The sequence below is a fragment of the Dama dama genome, chromosome 5 (genome assembly GCF_033118175.1).
Source record: "Dama dama isolate Ldn47 chromosome 5, ASM3311817v1, whole genome shotgun sequence".
NCBI lineage: Eukaryota > Metazoa > Chordata > Mammalia > Artiodactyla > Cervidae > Dama > Dama dama.
In genome coordinates, this window is record NC_083685.1 from 97534079 (window position 1) to 97550488 (window position 16410).

The window sequence follows — 16410 nt, forward strand, 5'->3', positions numbered from 1 at the left end:
AAGAGCTTCTTAGAGCCTGAGACCAGACACTTAGATTTTTGAGGCTATTACATTAAAAACTGTAATTCTAACAAGCAATCAGAAAACAGCAGGTTGAAGGCTGAGAAAGGGCTCCCCAAAGAGGGAAAATGTAAACTGAGACATCAGACTTAAGGACAGGAAAAAGGCAAAAACGGGATTAGAAAAATTGAGGTTTATTAGTAAGTTCACGTTTTTAAAACTCAGAGGAAAATTCAACACAGTAAACTACGCACACAAAGTTTACATTTCTTCAGTTAATAAGAGTGCCACTTTAGGAACCTTGAGTAAAACTATATCAATTATATCAGTTGTGTTTTAAATATTCCAACCACAGATGGTGATATCCTAGATAGTCTAGAACCTGGACCAGTGCTGCTTACATTTTTATTTAAATGGATCACCTGGGATTCCTTGTAAAATGCAGAGTCCGAATCAGTCAGTCTAAACTGAAGTCCTGAGACTACTTCCAACAAGCTCCCAGTGATGCTGATGCTGTTGGTCCTTGACTCTTAACTGTACTATCATGAGAGATTAACAGGATTTTTAACTAAAACTCACACCCTAAAATTTGGTGAAGTCCAATTATGGGACACAAGTTTAAAACTGTATTATAAGCATCTTTTTTCAGTAGTGACTGTTTCTTTGGGACTGTAAAGATAACACAGATCGTATCAAAGGCTTACAATTCAGTGCCTTTGCCAAATGGCACTCACTCCTCTCCTTGATAAGCGCTAATGAACTGACTCAGATAAATGACCTTTGGACCTTCTCATGCCTGCCCTAACTGGTTAAAGGGAGATTCTGAAATGCAGCAAGGCTCTTAACCTCATAGGTAGGGATGCATCTTGATAATTTTAGAAACAGTACTGGGGATGAAGAAACAGTAGGCATACCAGTGGAGGAGGGTAGGGTGGGTACAATGTATTTTTCTCACTTCTCTTAGGTGCTAGAGAAGTGAGATTAACATGACTTGAAAATCGGCCTCTTCTCTCCCGTTCCATCTTTAAAATCATTGACACAGAATTGCTAAAATGGGACCTGTTGCTCCCACACACCAGAGCTGCCCTGGACAAAAGCCAAAGTCACAGCTAGGGAAACAGTCTGTCTACTTCCCACGAGAACAGCGACTGTTTCCATCATCCCTAAGTCACTCCATCCTGAATACGCAAGGCTGGCACAGTCAGTCAGACGGGGGCGATTCGCCTAGGAGCCTCTGCAGCGCAGTATTAACACCTCCCAGGGCGTTCCCTCCTGCCCTTGGCTCACCTCCCTCATCCATGCCAATCCAGGATGTGACGGGGGGGGGGGGGGGGGCGGGGGGAGGGTAGGTAGTCTTGGCATCAGACCCCTGTACTACAGCGCGCCCCGAGAACGCAGCTCCCACCTTTCTTCTACCGTAGCTTGAGTTCCCCGGTTACGGCGTGCAGCGGGTCATGTGGGCCAAGTCCTTGACCTCCGGACAGTACAGCACTGGGGGAAAGGAGGACAGTTAAGGTCAGTGGAAAGACGCAACTGAACCCGGCGTTCCCTGGTGCTCCCCCTCCACGGCCTCTCCGGTGGCCCCTTACCGTTGCTAGGCAGCGGGCGCCGCCACCCGAGCGCGGGCACCAGCACCTGGGCCCAGAGCCGCCGGAGCGCGCGCCACCCTGCGCTCCTAGGCCCCGCCCCTTTCTCGCTCTCCTTTTCCTCATCATCGGCCTCTCTGTTGGCGTCGCCACCCGCCTCATCAGATTCGCGCCTGACTTTTGCCTCCAAGCGCGACCATAAGTCCGGGTCGACAGAGATCTCCGTGACCCCGCCGCGCGGGAGTGGGGTGGGAGCGCGACAGAAGGGGCACGTGACGAGGTGGCGCAGGCGCACCACGCGCGCCGCCACCCCGCCACCGTCGCCGCGCGCCGCCAGCTCGCGCAGGCATGCGGTGCAGAGCGTGTGGCCGCAGCGGGCGCGCGCCGTCCCGGGCAGGCGGCGGGGCGCGCGGTCCCCGAGGTTGAAAGGCCGGTAGCAGATGTTGCAGTCCAGCTCGCCGCGCTCTGGAAGAGACGGCACCCTCACCAAAAGCTGCATCTTGCCCGCCGCGGACCCGAGAGCGTCACTCACGAGACCAGCTCCGTGGACAGACCTAGCGGGCCCGTCCTGGGGCCCGCCCTGCGGCCTCTCGCTCCTTTTAAATAGTGAGACCCCGCCCCTTCGCGACGTCACGTCGCAGTCAGGCCCCTCCCCGCGGTGGCACGCGCGGGGGTGGTGGAGGTGCGAGGTCCGGAATGCCAGCCTTGGCGAAGCTGGGGGCGGGGAGGTGGCCCAGGTGGTGCCTGGACTGGGGACGGGGAGGTGCGGCACCTCCAACTCCAGGCACGCCTTCCTTAATGCCCCCACGCAGCGCCAGCGCTCCTTAATTGTACTCTGTGTAAACCCCTAGCTACTGAGCCTGAACCCTCAATCACTGGCACGGGGTTCTCAGGCTCTTTCACAACATACTTCCTAAGCCAGTGACACTGCCCGTCCTGCCCAATCTTTAGAAGGCCCCCGGGCGTTTGAGCAGACGCTGAGCTCCATTGCGCTTATCATATTCAACCTCCCTGTGTTCTTGTAAGGCTGGCTTCCCAAATTTTATTCTCCTCAAACTGTTGAACTCCCAGCTGACATCTCAACCTAAGGAGGGCCCTAGATACCAAGATCCAGGCCCAGGAATGCTGGGAATCTTCTCCTTCCTGAGTAGCCAGGCCTGGACGCCCACGCACCATGATGGCTCCAGCAAAGCAGCCCAGCCTAAACTCTGACTCAGGGGTCTGACTTCCGTCACGGGTAAACAGGACATAACATAGTATTCACAGCCCATGTTCCCTCTTGGTGCGGCAGCCACCCCCAGCTTCTTCCTCATCCGCCTCTCCTGGACCCACAGTCTAGGCACTGTTGTGGAGGTTCATAGGACAGAGCCTAGACCCAGTTTACCAGCTGTGATGCTTTGAGCAAGTTACCTAACTCCGCTGGGCCTTGGCTTTCTCATCTATAAAATATGGATGATAGTAGGATTGAATCAGCTTACATATGTAAGGTGCTTAGAATGATGCCTGGCACACAGTAAACACATATTAGCTGCTATTATTATTTTACACCCTCTCCTATATTGTGTTCACTTTAACTTCTTGGCACCCAACATATTCTTTTCTTTTCCTTTTTTTTTTTTTTCTGCCACAACCGTGGGGCATCCAGGATCTTACGGTCCCCAACCAGGGATCAAATCCTCACCCCATTCAGTGGAAATGCAGGGCTTAACCACTGATGGTCCAGGCACAACATCCTCAACCCCTATTTCTTTTGGTAAACACAAGATGGGATTCTCCACACTCATGGCATTTACTGGCTGTAACAGGCAATGTAAAGCTGGTTTTTAAAAACTAGATTCTTTAAAACCTTAGAGGGCAGTCTTTTGTGAGAAGATATACCATTATTTTTAATTATTTTATATCTTTTCAGAACTAAGTTTTATTGTCTTGTGGTTACTTGGAGGAAGCTATTTAGTCCAATGATGCTGTCATAACTCAAATTTGGGGGAACTTCTCTTTGTAATGGTGCTTAGAGATCTCACATCTTTTAATATCTTCAGTTGGTGATTAAGTCTTTTAAGGTAAATTTGACTATATAAATGCTCCTAAAGTGGTAGACAGCCAAAGCCCTTCTAGCTCTAGGCCTGGAATATCCAATCACCTGCTCAGCTTCCTTTCTTGTTTATCAAGAATCCAAAATGATGATCTCCCCATCTAAAACAACATCTCTTCCAAGTTTCTTATCTTTTTACCCAACACCAGAAACCTAGGTGTCAAACCTAGATCCCTTCCTTGAGTTCACGTTCTTTTACCTCCCTTATCACTAGGCCTGGTACATTTTGCTTCCTAAAACTAATTCATCTGCTTTTCTCTACTTCCAGTATACCACCCTGGTTCAAGCTGCCATCATCTCTTCTGTAAACAGAAGCCTCTTCACCAGTTTGTCCACAGTTGTTCTGGCCTTCTGCAGACTTCTCTTCACACTGCTTACAGTAATCTTTCCAAAACTCAAGCCTAATTATGTCCTACCACATATCCCTTCCATTCCTGTTAAAATCTGCCTGCAATGCAGAAGACCCAGGTTCAATTCCTGGGTTGGGAAGATCCCTGGAGAAGGAAATGGCAACCCCCCTCCAGTATTCTTGCCTCCCATGGGAGAATCCCATGGACAAAAGAGCCTGGCAGGCTACAGTTCATGGGGTCGTAAGAGTCAGACATGACTTAGCGACTAAACCACCACCACCACATATCCCTTCCATTCCTGTTAAAAACAAAAACTTCTACAGCAGGTGGTCCAGTGGCTAAGACTCTGAGCTCCCAGTGTAGAGGGCCTGGGTTCGATCCCTGGTCAGGGAATTAGATCCCACATGCCATAACTAAAGAAAGATCTTTGTGCAACTAAAGCTCATGCACACCTCAACTAAGACCTGGCGCAGCCAAATAAATATATAAACATTTTTTAAACAACAAACTTTTAATGCAGTCATGTTTTAATACCCACAAATTCCTAAAATATATGACTTTGCTGCTTCTCCCATCAAGAATTGGGATCTGTTCCTTCTCCCTTGAACCTGGGCTCGCCTCATGACTTGCTTTGACTAATAAAATGTGGCAGGAATGATTATGTGTGAGTTATGGAGCATCATTCCTTCAGAGACCTTATGGCTTCTGCCTTTGTCCCTTTGGAACACTGCCCTGAGACCACCATGTAAGGAAGTTTGCTGGCGGATGAAGCCACTTGGAGAAGGGAGGAGCCCCAGTCAACAGCCAGCACTAATGGCCAGGTGTACCAGTAAGGTCATTGGATTTTCCTGTTCAGCTGCTCTGTGGGCTGAATGCAGCCACGTGAACGAGCCCAGGTGAAAACACCAGAAGATGCTCCCAGCCAATCCACAGACTCGTGGAGTAAAAATAATTTTTAAATATTCCTTTAAGCCACTAAATTTGGGGGTGATCTGTTGTGTATCAAGATAACTGATTTTGAGGATTTCCTACTGTCCTTAGGATAAAGATAATATGCTGAAGTTCCCTACAAGGCCAAACATGCTCTGAAACCACCAAGTCTCACATTCTGCTTGCCTTTCTTCCTTAGACATTCAGCCTTTGGAGACCTCTGACTTGTCTGTTTGTTTCCCCCACAAGGTTTTCCCGTGTGCTTCCTCTAACCTTCTTGCTTTCACCTTTGCAACACCTACTCATCCTTCAGCTCTCTTTGCAGCCTCACCATGTCAGATACTCACTGGTTCACTCTGGTAACACCAGTGCTTTCCTCTGGACTTTGGACAACCTAAGTTTGTGTGTGTGTTTGGAGTTACTTTGCCTTCCCCATCTGTAAACTCCACAAAGGTTGCTGAGCCAGGTTTTGTTCACCACTGTGTCCCGGTGCTGTACCATAGTAGGACCCAATGGATAAGTTCTACTAATGAATGAGGTGAATGATAAATATGGTATGTGAGGGAATTAGCTAGTGGTCCAGTGGTTAGGACTTGCTTTCACTGCCCAGGGGGGCCTCGGTCAGGGAACTAAAATCCCACAAGAGGAGCAGCATGGCCTATATATATTTATATATATATATAGTTAACAAGGTGTGACAATAAAGGAAGGTTTCTTACAAGGGGTTTCTAATGGCCTCTGAAGGTAATTTTAAGAGGATTTTAAAAACATGTTTTGAGCAATGAAGGAGGCATTAAATGAAGGCAGTTCATGACCCTCCAAAGTAACTATTTAAGGGGAGTACCATTTTGAATTTATAAATTCTCCTATGTTTGTTACAGAATAACTAAGCTTAGTTTAGTCATACATTTTACCTTTTTGTTTCCTCCACAGTCTTCCCAAATGAGTGGGAGATGATAGGAGTGGATGTAAGTGTTCATTAGTTGATCGGGTTGGTTGCTAATCCAGTAAATGGCATGCTGCTGACTTCTCTCTTTTGGAAATTGGTTTTACTTTGCTCTCCCAGCTTTAGGATCAAGGAAGGGTGAGGATGAGAAGAAGGGAGATGGTAAGGTTATATTTCAAGGAAGGAAGAGCTCATCCTCCCCTGCCTTGTGATCATTAAATGTTGTAACTTTCCACCCACTTTCTGTCCCAGGGAAATCAGAGTTCTTTAGGGAAGAATAAGGGTAAGTATCTGACATAATCCCATTTGATCCTGCTTTACTGCCACTCTCACACCTGATCTTTCACTTGTTTTCTTTTTATAACAGCTCTCTTCTCTCTCTCTCTGCATCATTTCAACCATAGACCAGTTTTCATTTTACCTCTCCTTCCCCAAATCCTCCATCTCAGAACAGTGCCTCCCACGCAGCCACAAGAAAACCACCCACAGTTTTTTGGATAGTGTGGGTATCAGGCTTCCCAGGTGGCACCAGTGGTAAAGAACCTGCCTGCCAATGTAGGAGATGTAAGAAACACGGGTTCAATCCCTGGGTCAGGAAGAACCCCTGGAGGAGGAAATGGCAATCCACTTCATTATTTTGCCTCGAGAACCCCATGGACAGAAGAGCCTGGCAGGCTATGGTCCCTAGGGTTCCAAAGAGTCAGCCATGGCTGAAGCAACTTGGCATGCACTGGGTATCAGGAAAGAGGGAAATAAGACCCTTGGCTAATATAACTTTTCAAAACAAAACAAGAATAAGAGTGTCAGAGGGAGGAGCAACACAGCTATGAAGCCAGACCTCTGGGTTCCAAGGCATGTGGTGACTGAAAGAAGAAAACCGGCTCTTTGATGACAGCAGTGGCTAGGAGCAAGGTGCCTGTGTCACTAAGGTACATGAGCAGTGGAGAGGAAGAGTCCTGGAGTTTTCTACTGGCAGGGGGCTAGGGAGTCAAACAGGTGAGACTTGAGAGCCTAACACTCAACCCCCAGCAACTTCAGACACAGTAAGTGATGATCAAGCTGAGATTTTATTTACAGTTCCCTGGGAAGTCTTGCACAAGAGGGGCCATCATTATTGCTTTAAGGTTATTGCCAGGAGGAAGACACAGTCCTTCCCTGCCAGGTAGGAAGTCCTGCTCAAGGCTCAAAGGTTTATCCCCAGACCTTTTATGTTGGCCCCATTTCCCTGCCGGGACGTAAAGGCTGTCACTGTTTTCTGCGAAGTGAGGCCCAGTGTGCTTTCCAAGGTCTTCCCTGGCCACTTCCACCAGGACACTGTATACACTGGCCATCAAATTTCCCTCACCGGTGCTTTCCTACTGCACTCCCCACTCTACCCTTCTCCCCAAGAACAAAGCATCAATATGAACTCTAGTTTTACACTTTTCTTCACCTCCTGGCTGAGGCAGGGTCCCGGTTTCCCAAAAGTCATCATTTACTTCCTGCCAGGACCAGCCTGGCTTCCTTTGTAACGAATTTAAGAGTCCCATTTCCGTTTTTCCAGGTGACACTACACCTCACTTCTTATTAGAACTCTCAACTCCTTGATGACATTTCAAGGGCCACTTTCGAGGTACTCTGCAATGGGTCTTGTATATGCCTTTTTGTTTTTCTCTGGACCTCGGCGATTAGGGGAAGAGAGAAGGAGCGAGACCAAGTCGCAGAGAGGGGACGGCCCAGTAGCTCATGCCCAGAATTAGCAGGAAGGCCTAGGTGGAGGTAGCAGGGGGCGGCGGACTACTTTCCCTCTCAAGCCCCACTGCGGGAGGATATGGCTTTGTTCATGCTCTCGCTACTCGAAGCTGGAACTCGTTAGTGGGCGGGGCCGCCCTGTCTTGGCCGCTGCGTGGAGGGATCCGGAGCGGGAGGGAGGCAGAGGCGGGGACGTGTTTCTGGGGGATGCAGCGGCTCAGGGTTTGGGTTCCTGCGTCCCTGGTGGACTACTTCTTGGGATGCGGCTTGTTGCCTAGGAGTCCGTCTATCGCCATCACCGTCTGCGGGGTCAGCTGACTCAGCACCTGGAATTGAATGGGGTGATGGAGAGAATGGTACATGCAGGGTCCTTGAAAGAGGGCAGGAGGTTCGAGGACCCGGGGAGCCTCACAGCGAGGCCTAGTCACAGCTGTGCTTCTGCTTTACCTTCTCGCCCTGGGACCGCTCATTTGCAAAGTGAGACCTTGTAGTGGGTGACTCACCTCAGGCCCATTCTGGGTTGGACATCAAGGTCTTTACTGCTGGGGGAGGGGACAGAGATGAGCTCTGGCTCTGAGTCCCTCGCTCACCTGCAGGGCGCCCAGGTGCTCCACCAGCTGCTCCGCACTGGACACCCCCAGCAAGACCGAGCTGACCCCCTCACTGCGGAGACACCACGCTGAGGCCGAGAAGGAAAAAGAGAAAGAACTGGTGGAAAACAGTGAACACCCAGACTTCAGAGGGGTCTCTGAGGAAGAAGGACTGCCCCAGGAACAAACCAGTCTGTGGTTTGGTAGCTCTTAGGCGGAGACAGGGACCCTGCAGGGTCCAGCGCTGGCAGTGTCTCACCAATAGCAAGCTGCGCCACAGTGCAGCCCAGCTGGTGAGCGATGGGGAGAAGGTCCATGACTTTGGCTTGTTGTTTCTTGCCATCCTCACTTTGCACTTTGTCTTTGTGCCACTGGTAGCCCTGGAGGCCAAGGAGATTCATCAAAAGACTACTTCTCACTCAGTCCACTCCTGCCATCCCGAGCCCCCAGATCTCACCTTGATGGTGACCCTGCAGGTATCTGGGACTCGCCCATCATACTTGCTAGTCATGAGGCCACAGGCCACAGGGGACCAGGTGACTGAGCCAACACCTAAGACGGAGAGGACCGGATGTGGGAAGGGGATCTCAGTGATGGTGAGGCCGAGGGAAAGGCAGGGATGAGGGGACTGCGAACCAATCTTGTGGTAGAGCTCTGGCAGCTGCATCTCCACCTTCTCTCTCTGAAACAGATGGTGCTCAGCTTGTTCACACACTGGAGGGATCAGATTGAACTGTCTGGCCATGGAGTAGGCCTCCTGGGTTGGGGCGGGGAAGAGACAGGGGTCAGAGCAGTCCTTCCATTGTCTTCCACTCGCCCTTCTCCAGCAGAGTGGGGATGGGAGTGGCCATGTGAAAGGTGGTAACGAGTTGTGAGACGGGGGCAGTAGGTGGCACACTCACCATGATTTCCGCAGCCCCCCATCGGGATGTCCCCCAGTATAGGGCCAGGCCCTGGTTGATGACGTAGGTCATGGCTCGCACAATCTCTAGGCACATAGAAGGAAAGCTTCACTCTCAGACCCCTGGCATCCTGGGTTCCAGATCTTCAGACCTCCACCTGCCCCACCAAGGCCCCACCAAGACCCCATTCATCCCTGTGAGAGGTTGGCATCTGCTCTTTACTTCCCTCCCTGTCCAAGTCCTGGGGTCTGAGCCTCCACTGTGGAACTTGGGAGACCTCCTGAGCAGGGCCTGGCTTCTGCTGAAGGTTTAAGAAGTGCTCAGTTTTGAAGGGCTGTCAGGGTTGGGGTGCTTCTTTACCCTCCATGGGACTGTTGGGATCCAAACGATTGGCAAAGACGATGTCCACATATCCCAGCTGGAGGCGCTCCAGGGATCCTCGCAAGCCTGGGGTGAGCACAGGGAAAGGAAGGTAAGCTCTCCAGCTTTAGCTGCCTAAAAATTCAGACCTTACCCCTCTGCCATGGCCACCTAAATACCAGCTTCCCTCTTCAGAGCCTCAGACTTGGAGCTTCAGAGAATATTCCCAACTTCTCTAGCTTTTGTCCTCAACCAGCTCAGGTTCCCAGCCCCTCTCACCTTCAATGATGTGTTTGCGGCTCAAGCCTCGCTCGGTTTCTGCCCTGTAGGAAAAGATAAGTCAAAGATGAGGCACATCAAAGATAAGGGACCAGGGCTGGCCTGGAGCCATGAGGAACCAAGGTGGTAGGGGTCCTCACAGGCAGGAGGCAGACCTGGGGGAGCAGGTGCATGGTCTGCTTTCCCCATCCCATGCACCTTCACACAGTCTGCAGATTTCTCCCCAACTATAGTGAGGCAGCCACTTACTGTCCTCCCCAAAAAATCTTGGTAGTGATGACATAGCTTGATCTCCTGGAGAAAAAGAGAAATGGGAGACCCAGCCAGAAAAGGATGTGGGGATGATCATGTCCCCAGCAACTCCCCACACCCCCAAACATGTCTTACCTCCAACCTTTGCTCTTGAGGATGTTTCCTAGGGTTCTTTCAGCCCTGGAAGGAAAACAAGGCAGAAGCACTGACTCCTCCAAGATGGGATCAGTTTCTTTCCCTCCTCCCACCTTTCCCTTCAACTAATTTCTCCCTTGTAAAATGGACCATAAATGAGAAGCCCAATGGCCATCAGTCCCATTCTAAACTAAATAAAAGGAGCTCCTGTAAGTAGGGTTATAGTCATTCATTTTCATCCATTCATTCAACAAATATCAGTTGTGCAACAGTGAACCAAGCTCTGTTCTGGGTGCTGAAGGGATAGAATAGGATGAGAGATGAGGGACCAACTACAGTGATGCTGGGGAGGATACTGTCTCATCTGTTTCCAACCATCTGTGTTGCCTTCCCCCTTCTTTTAGTCTCTGCAAAGTCCCACTCAGGTCTTCTTCCGCATTGCAGGAGGATCCTTCACCAGCTGAACCACCAGGGAAGCCCAAGAATACTGGAATGGGTAGCCTATCCCTTCTTGAGGGGATCTTCCCGACCCAGGAATCAAATGGGGGTCTCTTGCATTGCAGCCAGATTCTCTACCAGCTGAGCTACCAGGGAAGCCCGTGTAGGTACTTAGGTGACATGGGAAAGAAGAAGACAAGTTCTATGGAGGGAGGACCCTCCCCGTTGAGCAGCAAATATGGCGTTGTAAACCAGTAATTGATGGAACTGTGTGTCAGAGGGCAGTGTAAAGTGCTTTGGGAGCTGAGGGGGGGTAGTGACCAACTTTGGGGAGTTGGGCAAAGGGTTCTTGGGAGAGCTGACATCTGGGACAAGTCTTAATGATAAGCAGAAGAGCTTGCCAGAAGAAGAGACAGGAGTAGGTCATCCAAAGTTTTTATTATTCCCAGTGTGAAGCCATATGTGCTGTGGTTATGGTGTGTTTGAAAATTTAGCTTTCTCATCCTCACATAGTTGCACATAACTGATGTCCCAGAAATATCTGGTTTTATTTTGACTGCACAGTATGCCCTGTTGCCCTCAAAGCTAGAGAGAGACAGATGTTGGGACTATAGTTCCCAACATGCTTTGGGGGCCCATTGGCTGAAAGGCTGGAACTTAGGGATGCTTTAATTCCCAGAGTTCTTTAGGGGGGAAACAAAAAAGCCCTGATGTTCTCTCAGCCTTCCAAGTATAACTTAGCTCTTTCACCCCAGTCCTTACTTTCCTGCTGCATACACTTCGGCGGTATCAAACAGGTTTACACCGTGCTCATAGGCTACTGTCAGCACATCCTCTGCTGTCTAGGATGGTGAGAGAAAGAGTTGAAGATCAACCACCAGCCTCTCAGTTACCTTCCTCACTGCACTCTAACCCATCACACCTCAACCTTGGTAACCACATTCACTTCCCTTTCCCCATCCTCCAGCCTCAAGTCCACCATTCTCCATGCTTGTTGTCCAAACCCCTAGCCAAGTCTGTTTTCCCCCCGTTTGGGTTCCCTCATACCCCCTCCCCCTGCTTCTAGGTCCCATCACTTATATCAATACCTCATCTGAGATCTGAGAACCAAATGTGACCCAGGTACCTGCAAGAGAGAAGCCAGGCAAATGAGACCAGGGTGGGGGGAGGGGGGCAGCCATGAAAGAATGCCTGCCCTTCCCTTAATTCCTCTTCTTTCTAACTCACCTAGGCCAAGGCAGGATACCCGAAGACCAGACTTTCCTAGGTTCCTGAAGGACACAGAAGCAGCAGGAAGGGGTGGAGCCTCCATTAGGGACATAGATTATCAGCCTCCAACTTCTCTCATTGCAGACTGAGATGCCCTCAGGGTGTCTCAGTCCAAAGAAACTAGACTCAGTGGGCCCACTAAGTTGGGCAGTGCCAGGGCCATAGAATAAGTGAACAAATAGTAAGTGTTCCTCTGGAGCCATGGTCCAGTGCCTCTGTTCCCTCTTATCACACTGAAGATGTGCTGCCTGCCTAACGCTGCTTCTGGTGTGTCCTGGGTTCATTTGAGTCATCTCTGGGATGTGTGGAGTTGGGGTAGAGGGAGGCTGGGAGGAATGGGACTGGCTAATTATGATGAGTTTGTGAAAACAGATCCTCAGCAGAGTGCTGTGCTAAAGGGCAGACACTGGGGTGGAAGGGGATAAACCAAGTCAAGTTCAGCATTAGGCAGGCAGGGGTCCTTGAATAGGCTAGGCAGACGGGCCTCCAACAAAGGCAGGTAGGACACCTGGGTGGGGAGTTTGAGAGGAAAGACCAGTTCTCCCCCTTTTTTCTACTCACTCTGCTCCTGTTGGTTTGTGAAGTCTGTCTTCAAACCAGAGAGCCCCCTCCTCCCCGCCCCCACCCCCATCCAGGTACTCCACTCAGCTTCCCAATCAGGGCTGCCATATGGAAGGGATCAAATTCCTCAAGTGGAAATGCCAGTTCAGATCAGGGACCTCTGCTGACTCCTGAACAGGAGCCCCTCCCCTGTCCCCTACTGGTAGTCCTGAGAGCTAAACGGTTCTCGGTTCTCTCGGAGATCAAGTCGGTTACATTTCATTCCACCTTCCCCACCTGGTTCCTGGCCCTCGGCATGGGCTTGAGAGATGTAGTGCATCCTTTGGAGGGCCCTACTTCCCTTCCCACCAAGAAAGGGTGCAGGAGACCTTGGGGCATGTGGGGGCGGTATCTGGGTCAGGCACCCTGAGCAGGCCAGAGTGAGAAGCCATTTCCTTCCCCCCTCTTCCCAGGACACGACCCAAGGACACTCCATCCCAGCAGGGTGGGGTGGTGTGCAGCCTGGAGATCTGCGTTTCCCTGGCCTTCCTGTGGGTAAGGAGGAGCATCCCTTGGGTCTGACAGGCCTGGTCAACCTCAGTAAACTTGATTTTTTACTAGGCAGGGGAATGGACGGAGAGCAAAAAAAAAAAGAAAAGAAAAGGACCGTGTAAGGGAGTGCCAGCGATGGGAAGTAGAGATGGAATGAGCCGAGACCTTCTTAGTGAAGTTTGAGGGGTTCCTGGCAGCATCCTAGGAAGCCTCTGGGGTCAGGAAAGGGAGCAGATGTGGCGGGCGACCAGGCCACCCCCGTACCTGTATTTCATGCCAGTGCCTCGGCCGGTGCTCTCTCGGAGGGCCCCAGCAGGCGCTGGGGGTCGGGGGACCAAGGCGGCCCGGGCCTTAGGGCCCGACCCTCCTCCCCCTGGAGGGTTCCCATGCCCCGCGCCGACCGGCCCACCGTTACCGCCCCCGGGGCCCGGCCGGGGTCCACACAGACGGTCCTCACTGCTCCGGCTGCGAAGGTTCTGCTCAGTACATGCGATAGACACCTGCATGCCGGCCGGCCAAGGCGGGGGAGGGGGCTCCGAGGGGGTGGGAAGAAGAGGGAACCGGGAAGCTCGAGGGGAGACACCCGAGGGTGTAGTGGCGCGAGCCCCGGGAGAGCGGGAAGGCTGAGGAGGTTGCGGCGGGAGCCGCCAGGCAGGATCGGGCCCGCGCGGGCGGGCTGCTGGAGGTCGCGGGGTTTGCGGCGAAGAGGAGAAACGCGGGGGGCGCCACGAGTGGAGCGATTAGGATTCGGGGGCACTGGCGCGGAGAGAAGAGGGAGAAATGGACGAGGGTGAAGGTCGTGGGCGATTCTCGGAGGGTAGGAACTTAGGGACAAGGAGGGGGCGAAAGAAAGATGCCACCTCTGCCCAAAGCGCAGCGGGACCCGCTAGGCTCCCAGCCGCGTCGGCAGCCAGCCCAGCTAATCAACATGCATGCACCGCCCTCTCATCTGCATAAAACCGCCCGCCTCCCAGCCCAAACCTGCCGCTTATCTGCATAAGCCTCACCTTCCGGAGCGCTGCAGCTCGAGTGTTTCGTGGGCTCTTAGCAACTAGAGAGCAGCACCCGGAGGGTGGTTCTACTCTCTGGACCCCGAGGCCGATCGGTCTTCCACCACCCCAGTGGTTTTCAATCCGGGAGCTATTTTGTCCTCTGGGGGACATTTGGCAAGGTCCGGAGACATTTTTTTGTTTGTTTTTTGCCTTGATGCATGTGGGATCTTAGTTCCCTGACCAGGGATTGAACCCATACCCCCTGCATCGTAAGCATATAGTCTTAACCACTGGACCACCAGGGAAATCCCTGGAGACATTTTTTTACTGTCAGGACCTGGGGGACATTTGGCAAGGTCTGGAGACATTTTCTGACTGTCACGACTTGGACGCGGGCGTGCACGCACCTGTGTGTGTGATGTGCTACCAGCATTTAGTGAGTGGCAGCAAAGGAAATGGCAATCCACTCTGGTATTCTTGCCTGGGAAATCCCATGGACAGAGGAGCTTGGTGGGCTACAGTCCATGGGGTCGCAAAGAGTCAGACAAGACTGAGCGACTAACACTTTCACAGGCAGAACAGAGTACCTGGCAGCCCTCCCACCCTCCCCCCAATCAAGGTATTACCCAGCCCCAAATATCAGTCGTGTTGCTGTTAACAAACCCATGGACAAAGCCTCTTTTTTTGGCTTAGAGGATGCAGACACCCTGGTTCACACCTCCAAGAGAGGGGCAGGCCCCGATCAACCACTCAAACTTAACACGCTCAGGTCCCAGAGGGTGATAAAAAGTTTATTCTGTACTTCTCACAGTCAGGTAGGGGATCAAACTGGACAGAGGACCTGGTTTGGAGGTGTAGGGACTCCAGTAGGCTGCCTTCCTGTGAAGGGCTTTAGGCTGTTCCCCTAGGATGGCTACCGAGGGGCTTGAGGAGGCTGGGGGACTGGGATGGTAGGGCCTGTGGCAGGAGCCCTTGGGTGATACAGATTAGGTTGGGCCCCAGGCAGACAGCAATTCTTCTGAGGGGTGAGGTAGAGTGCTTCCTTCAGCCAGCCCGGGCGGAGAAGAAGGGCAGAGAGCGGACGTAGGAGTCCAGTCGGGATCGGAAGAGCTCACTTTGCACAGTCTGGCCAAGCGGGCACAGGGGATTCTTCACCACCAGCTCCACATACAGCTGTAAAGAGGGAGGGTGTTAGAGCCAGGCTTTGAACACTTCTTTTCAACCTCACACCTAGTATAACGTCAAGGGTGTGTGAATGCACAAGGATTAAGGGCTGGGAGGCAAACCCTTTGAGGAGAAACTGGTGGTGGGAATGTATAAAGACATAAAGGTCCTGAGAAAACCCAGGGTCTCTACTGTACTGTAGAGATACAGTGCAGTAGGATTAGGGCAGGGATGGAGTCTTGGGGCTCTAAGTGACCATGGCTGTTGAGGCTTGGGGAGCAGGGCCCAAGGGACTGGTACTGACCGCACTGTAGATGTGGTGTAGCACATCTCGGATGGGCCCCACGCCCAAGTCTGTATTCATGACAACCTTGATCCCAGTGGGCGTCTCGTAGTAATGGAGTTTGTAACGGCTAGTTTGGAAGGCCAGGAAGCCGTCCTTCCTGCAGGGATGGGGAGGAATGTTAAGGAATGGGAGTGGAATCTCTCCCAAAGAGATCCTTCTGATCCCTTCTAGACAGACTCCCTCTTAGATACCTCGTAGCTTCACCTTTCACTGTAGCCCCCGTGCCCAACCTCTCTAACCTTCTCTTCCCCACCGCCGCTTCTGCCAGCTCCCGCATTCTCGCTCCTGACTCAGCCTTTCTCTCTGTCTCCTCACCCTCTCTGGGGACCAAAGCCTCTACCACTCCAGAAAGTACCCCCTCCCCGTCCGTTCCCTCCTTCCCTCAACAACCCCTCCGACTTCGCGTACATGTCTAGCGGGGACATCTTGCTGACAAACGAGCGGATAGAGAAGAGCATCCCGTACATCAGCTTGTACTCCTGGAGGGAGAGGGGCAGAATTAACTCTCTGTTGTAAAGGAGACGGGGTAGGGGTGGGAATGAGCCAGGGTTTGGAGAAAAGGGGCTGGACTGGGACTATGCATTTGGAGATGCGAGGTCACCCGAGTGGCGCGGGGCCCTCTCGTCACCTCCTCCTTAGGGATCCCCGCTTGCTTCTTGCGGTGCCACTCGCTGTAATGCAGACACACTCCATTTCGGTCAAACAGGTACAGGTTGTGGACAGTCATCTGCAAGGTAGAGAATGTGAGCCTCTCTCCGGGACCGCCCACACCCCGTCGGCTCCAGTTCTCAGTTCCGGATCCCTCCAACCAGATGGGGACCCCCCCCCCTCCCCCGGACTCACCGGAACTTCTCCGAGTGCCCGTCACTCACTTCCGGTTTTCGGGGAGCCCCGCCCCCATCGGGTCAAAGCGTCGCAGCAATAACTCCGCCCCATACCTGCTTCAGCCAATCCGT

The 16410-nt window shown here is 52.0% G+C and overlaps 3 protein-coding genes across 4 annotated transcripts; all 3 read right to left on the reverse strand.

Moving 5' to 3' along the window:
- Positions 1-1385: 1385 nt before the first annotated feature.
- RNF227 (ring finger protein 227) lies at positions 1386-2085 on the reverse strand. Its single transcript, XM_061141053.1, has 2 exons — positions 1590-2085; positions 1386-1491 (listed from the first exon to the last, which is right to left on the reverse strand). Exons 1-2 carry the CDS (start codon positions 2083-2085, stop codon positions 1436-1438), a joined length of 552 nt encoding a protein of 183 aa, XP_060997036.1. The 3' UTR covers positions 1386-1435.
- A 4884-nt stretch (positions 2086-6969) lies between these two features.
- Positions 6970-13753, reverse strand: KCNAB3 (potassium voltage-gated channel subfamily A regulatory beta subunit 3). Of its 2 annotated transcripts, XM_061141055.1 has the most exons (14): positions 13217-13753; positions 11819-11862; positions 11680-11717; positions 11354-11433; positions 10154-10198; positions 10016-10060; positions 9767-9810; positions 9488-9574; positions 9128-9213; positions 8862-8982; positions 8683-8777; positions 8485-8605; positions 8226-8314; positions 6970-7961 (listed from the first exon to the last, which is right to left on the reverse strand). In XM_061141055.1, exons 1-14 carry the CDS (start codon positions 13456-13458, stop codon positions 7884-7886), a joined length of 1215 nt encoding a protein of 404 aa, XP_060997038.1. In that variant the 5' UTR covers positions 13459-13753; the 3' UTR covers positions 6970-7883. The 2 variants fall into 2 exon arrangements, with proteins under 2 accessions (XP_060997038.1, XP_060997037.1); XM_061141054.1 differs by having other exon boundaries at positions 8683-8982.
- A 961-nt stretch (positions 13754-14714) lies between these two features.
- Positions 14715-16366, reverse strand: TRAPPC1 (trafficking protein particle complex subunit 1). Its single transcript, XM_061143413.1, has 5 exons — positions 16298-16366; positions 16083-16181; positions 15863-15933; positions 15413-15551; positions 14715-15117 (listed from the first exon to the last, which is right to left on the reverse strand). Exons 2-5 carry the CDS (start codon positions 16179-16181, stop codon positions 14989-14991), a joined length of 438 nt encoding a protein of 145 aa, XP_060999396.1. The 5' UTR covers positions 16298-16366; the 3' UTR covers positions 14715-14988.
- Positions 16367-16410: the final 44 nt, after the last annotated feature.

Coding starts and splice junctions, on each gene's coding strand:
- RNF227 (XM_061141053.1), bottom strand. CDS start 2,085: ATGCAGCTTTTGGTGAGGGTGCCGTCTCTTCCAGAGCGCGGCGAGCTG. Junction 1,492..1,589: donor GCGCCCGCTGCCTAGCAACG/GTAAGGGGCCAC, acceptor CCTTTCCCCCAG/TGCTGTACTGTCCGGAGGTC.
- KCNAB3 (XM_061141054.1), bottom strand. CDS start 13,458: ATGCAGGTGTCTATCGCATGTACTGAGCAGAACCTTCGCAGCCGGAGC. Junction 10,199..11,353: donor GAAGTGTATGCAGCAGGAAA/GTAAGGACTGGG, acceptor TTTTCCTTCCAG/GGCTGAAAGAACCCTAGGAA. Junction 9,214..9,487: donor TCCCAACAGTCCCATGGAGG/GTAAAGAAGCAC, acceptor CTATGTGCCTAG/AGATTGTGCGAGCCATGACC.
- TRAPPC1 (XM_061143413.1), bottom strand. CDS start 16,181: ATGACTGTCCACAACCTGTACCTGTTTGACCGAAATGGAGTGTGTCTG. Junction 15,934..16,082: donor CGGGGATCCCTAAGGAGGAG/GTGACGAGAGGG, acceptor CTCTCCCTCCAG/GAGTACAAGCTGATGTACGG. Junction 15,552..15,862: donor AAGATGTCCCCGCTAGACAT/GTACGCGAAGTC, acceptor CCATCCCTGCAG/GAAGGACGGCTTCCTGGCCT.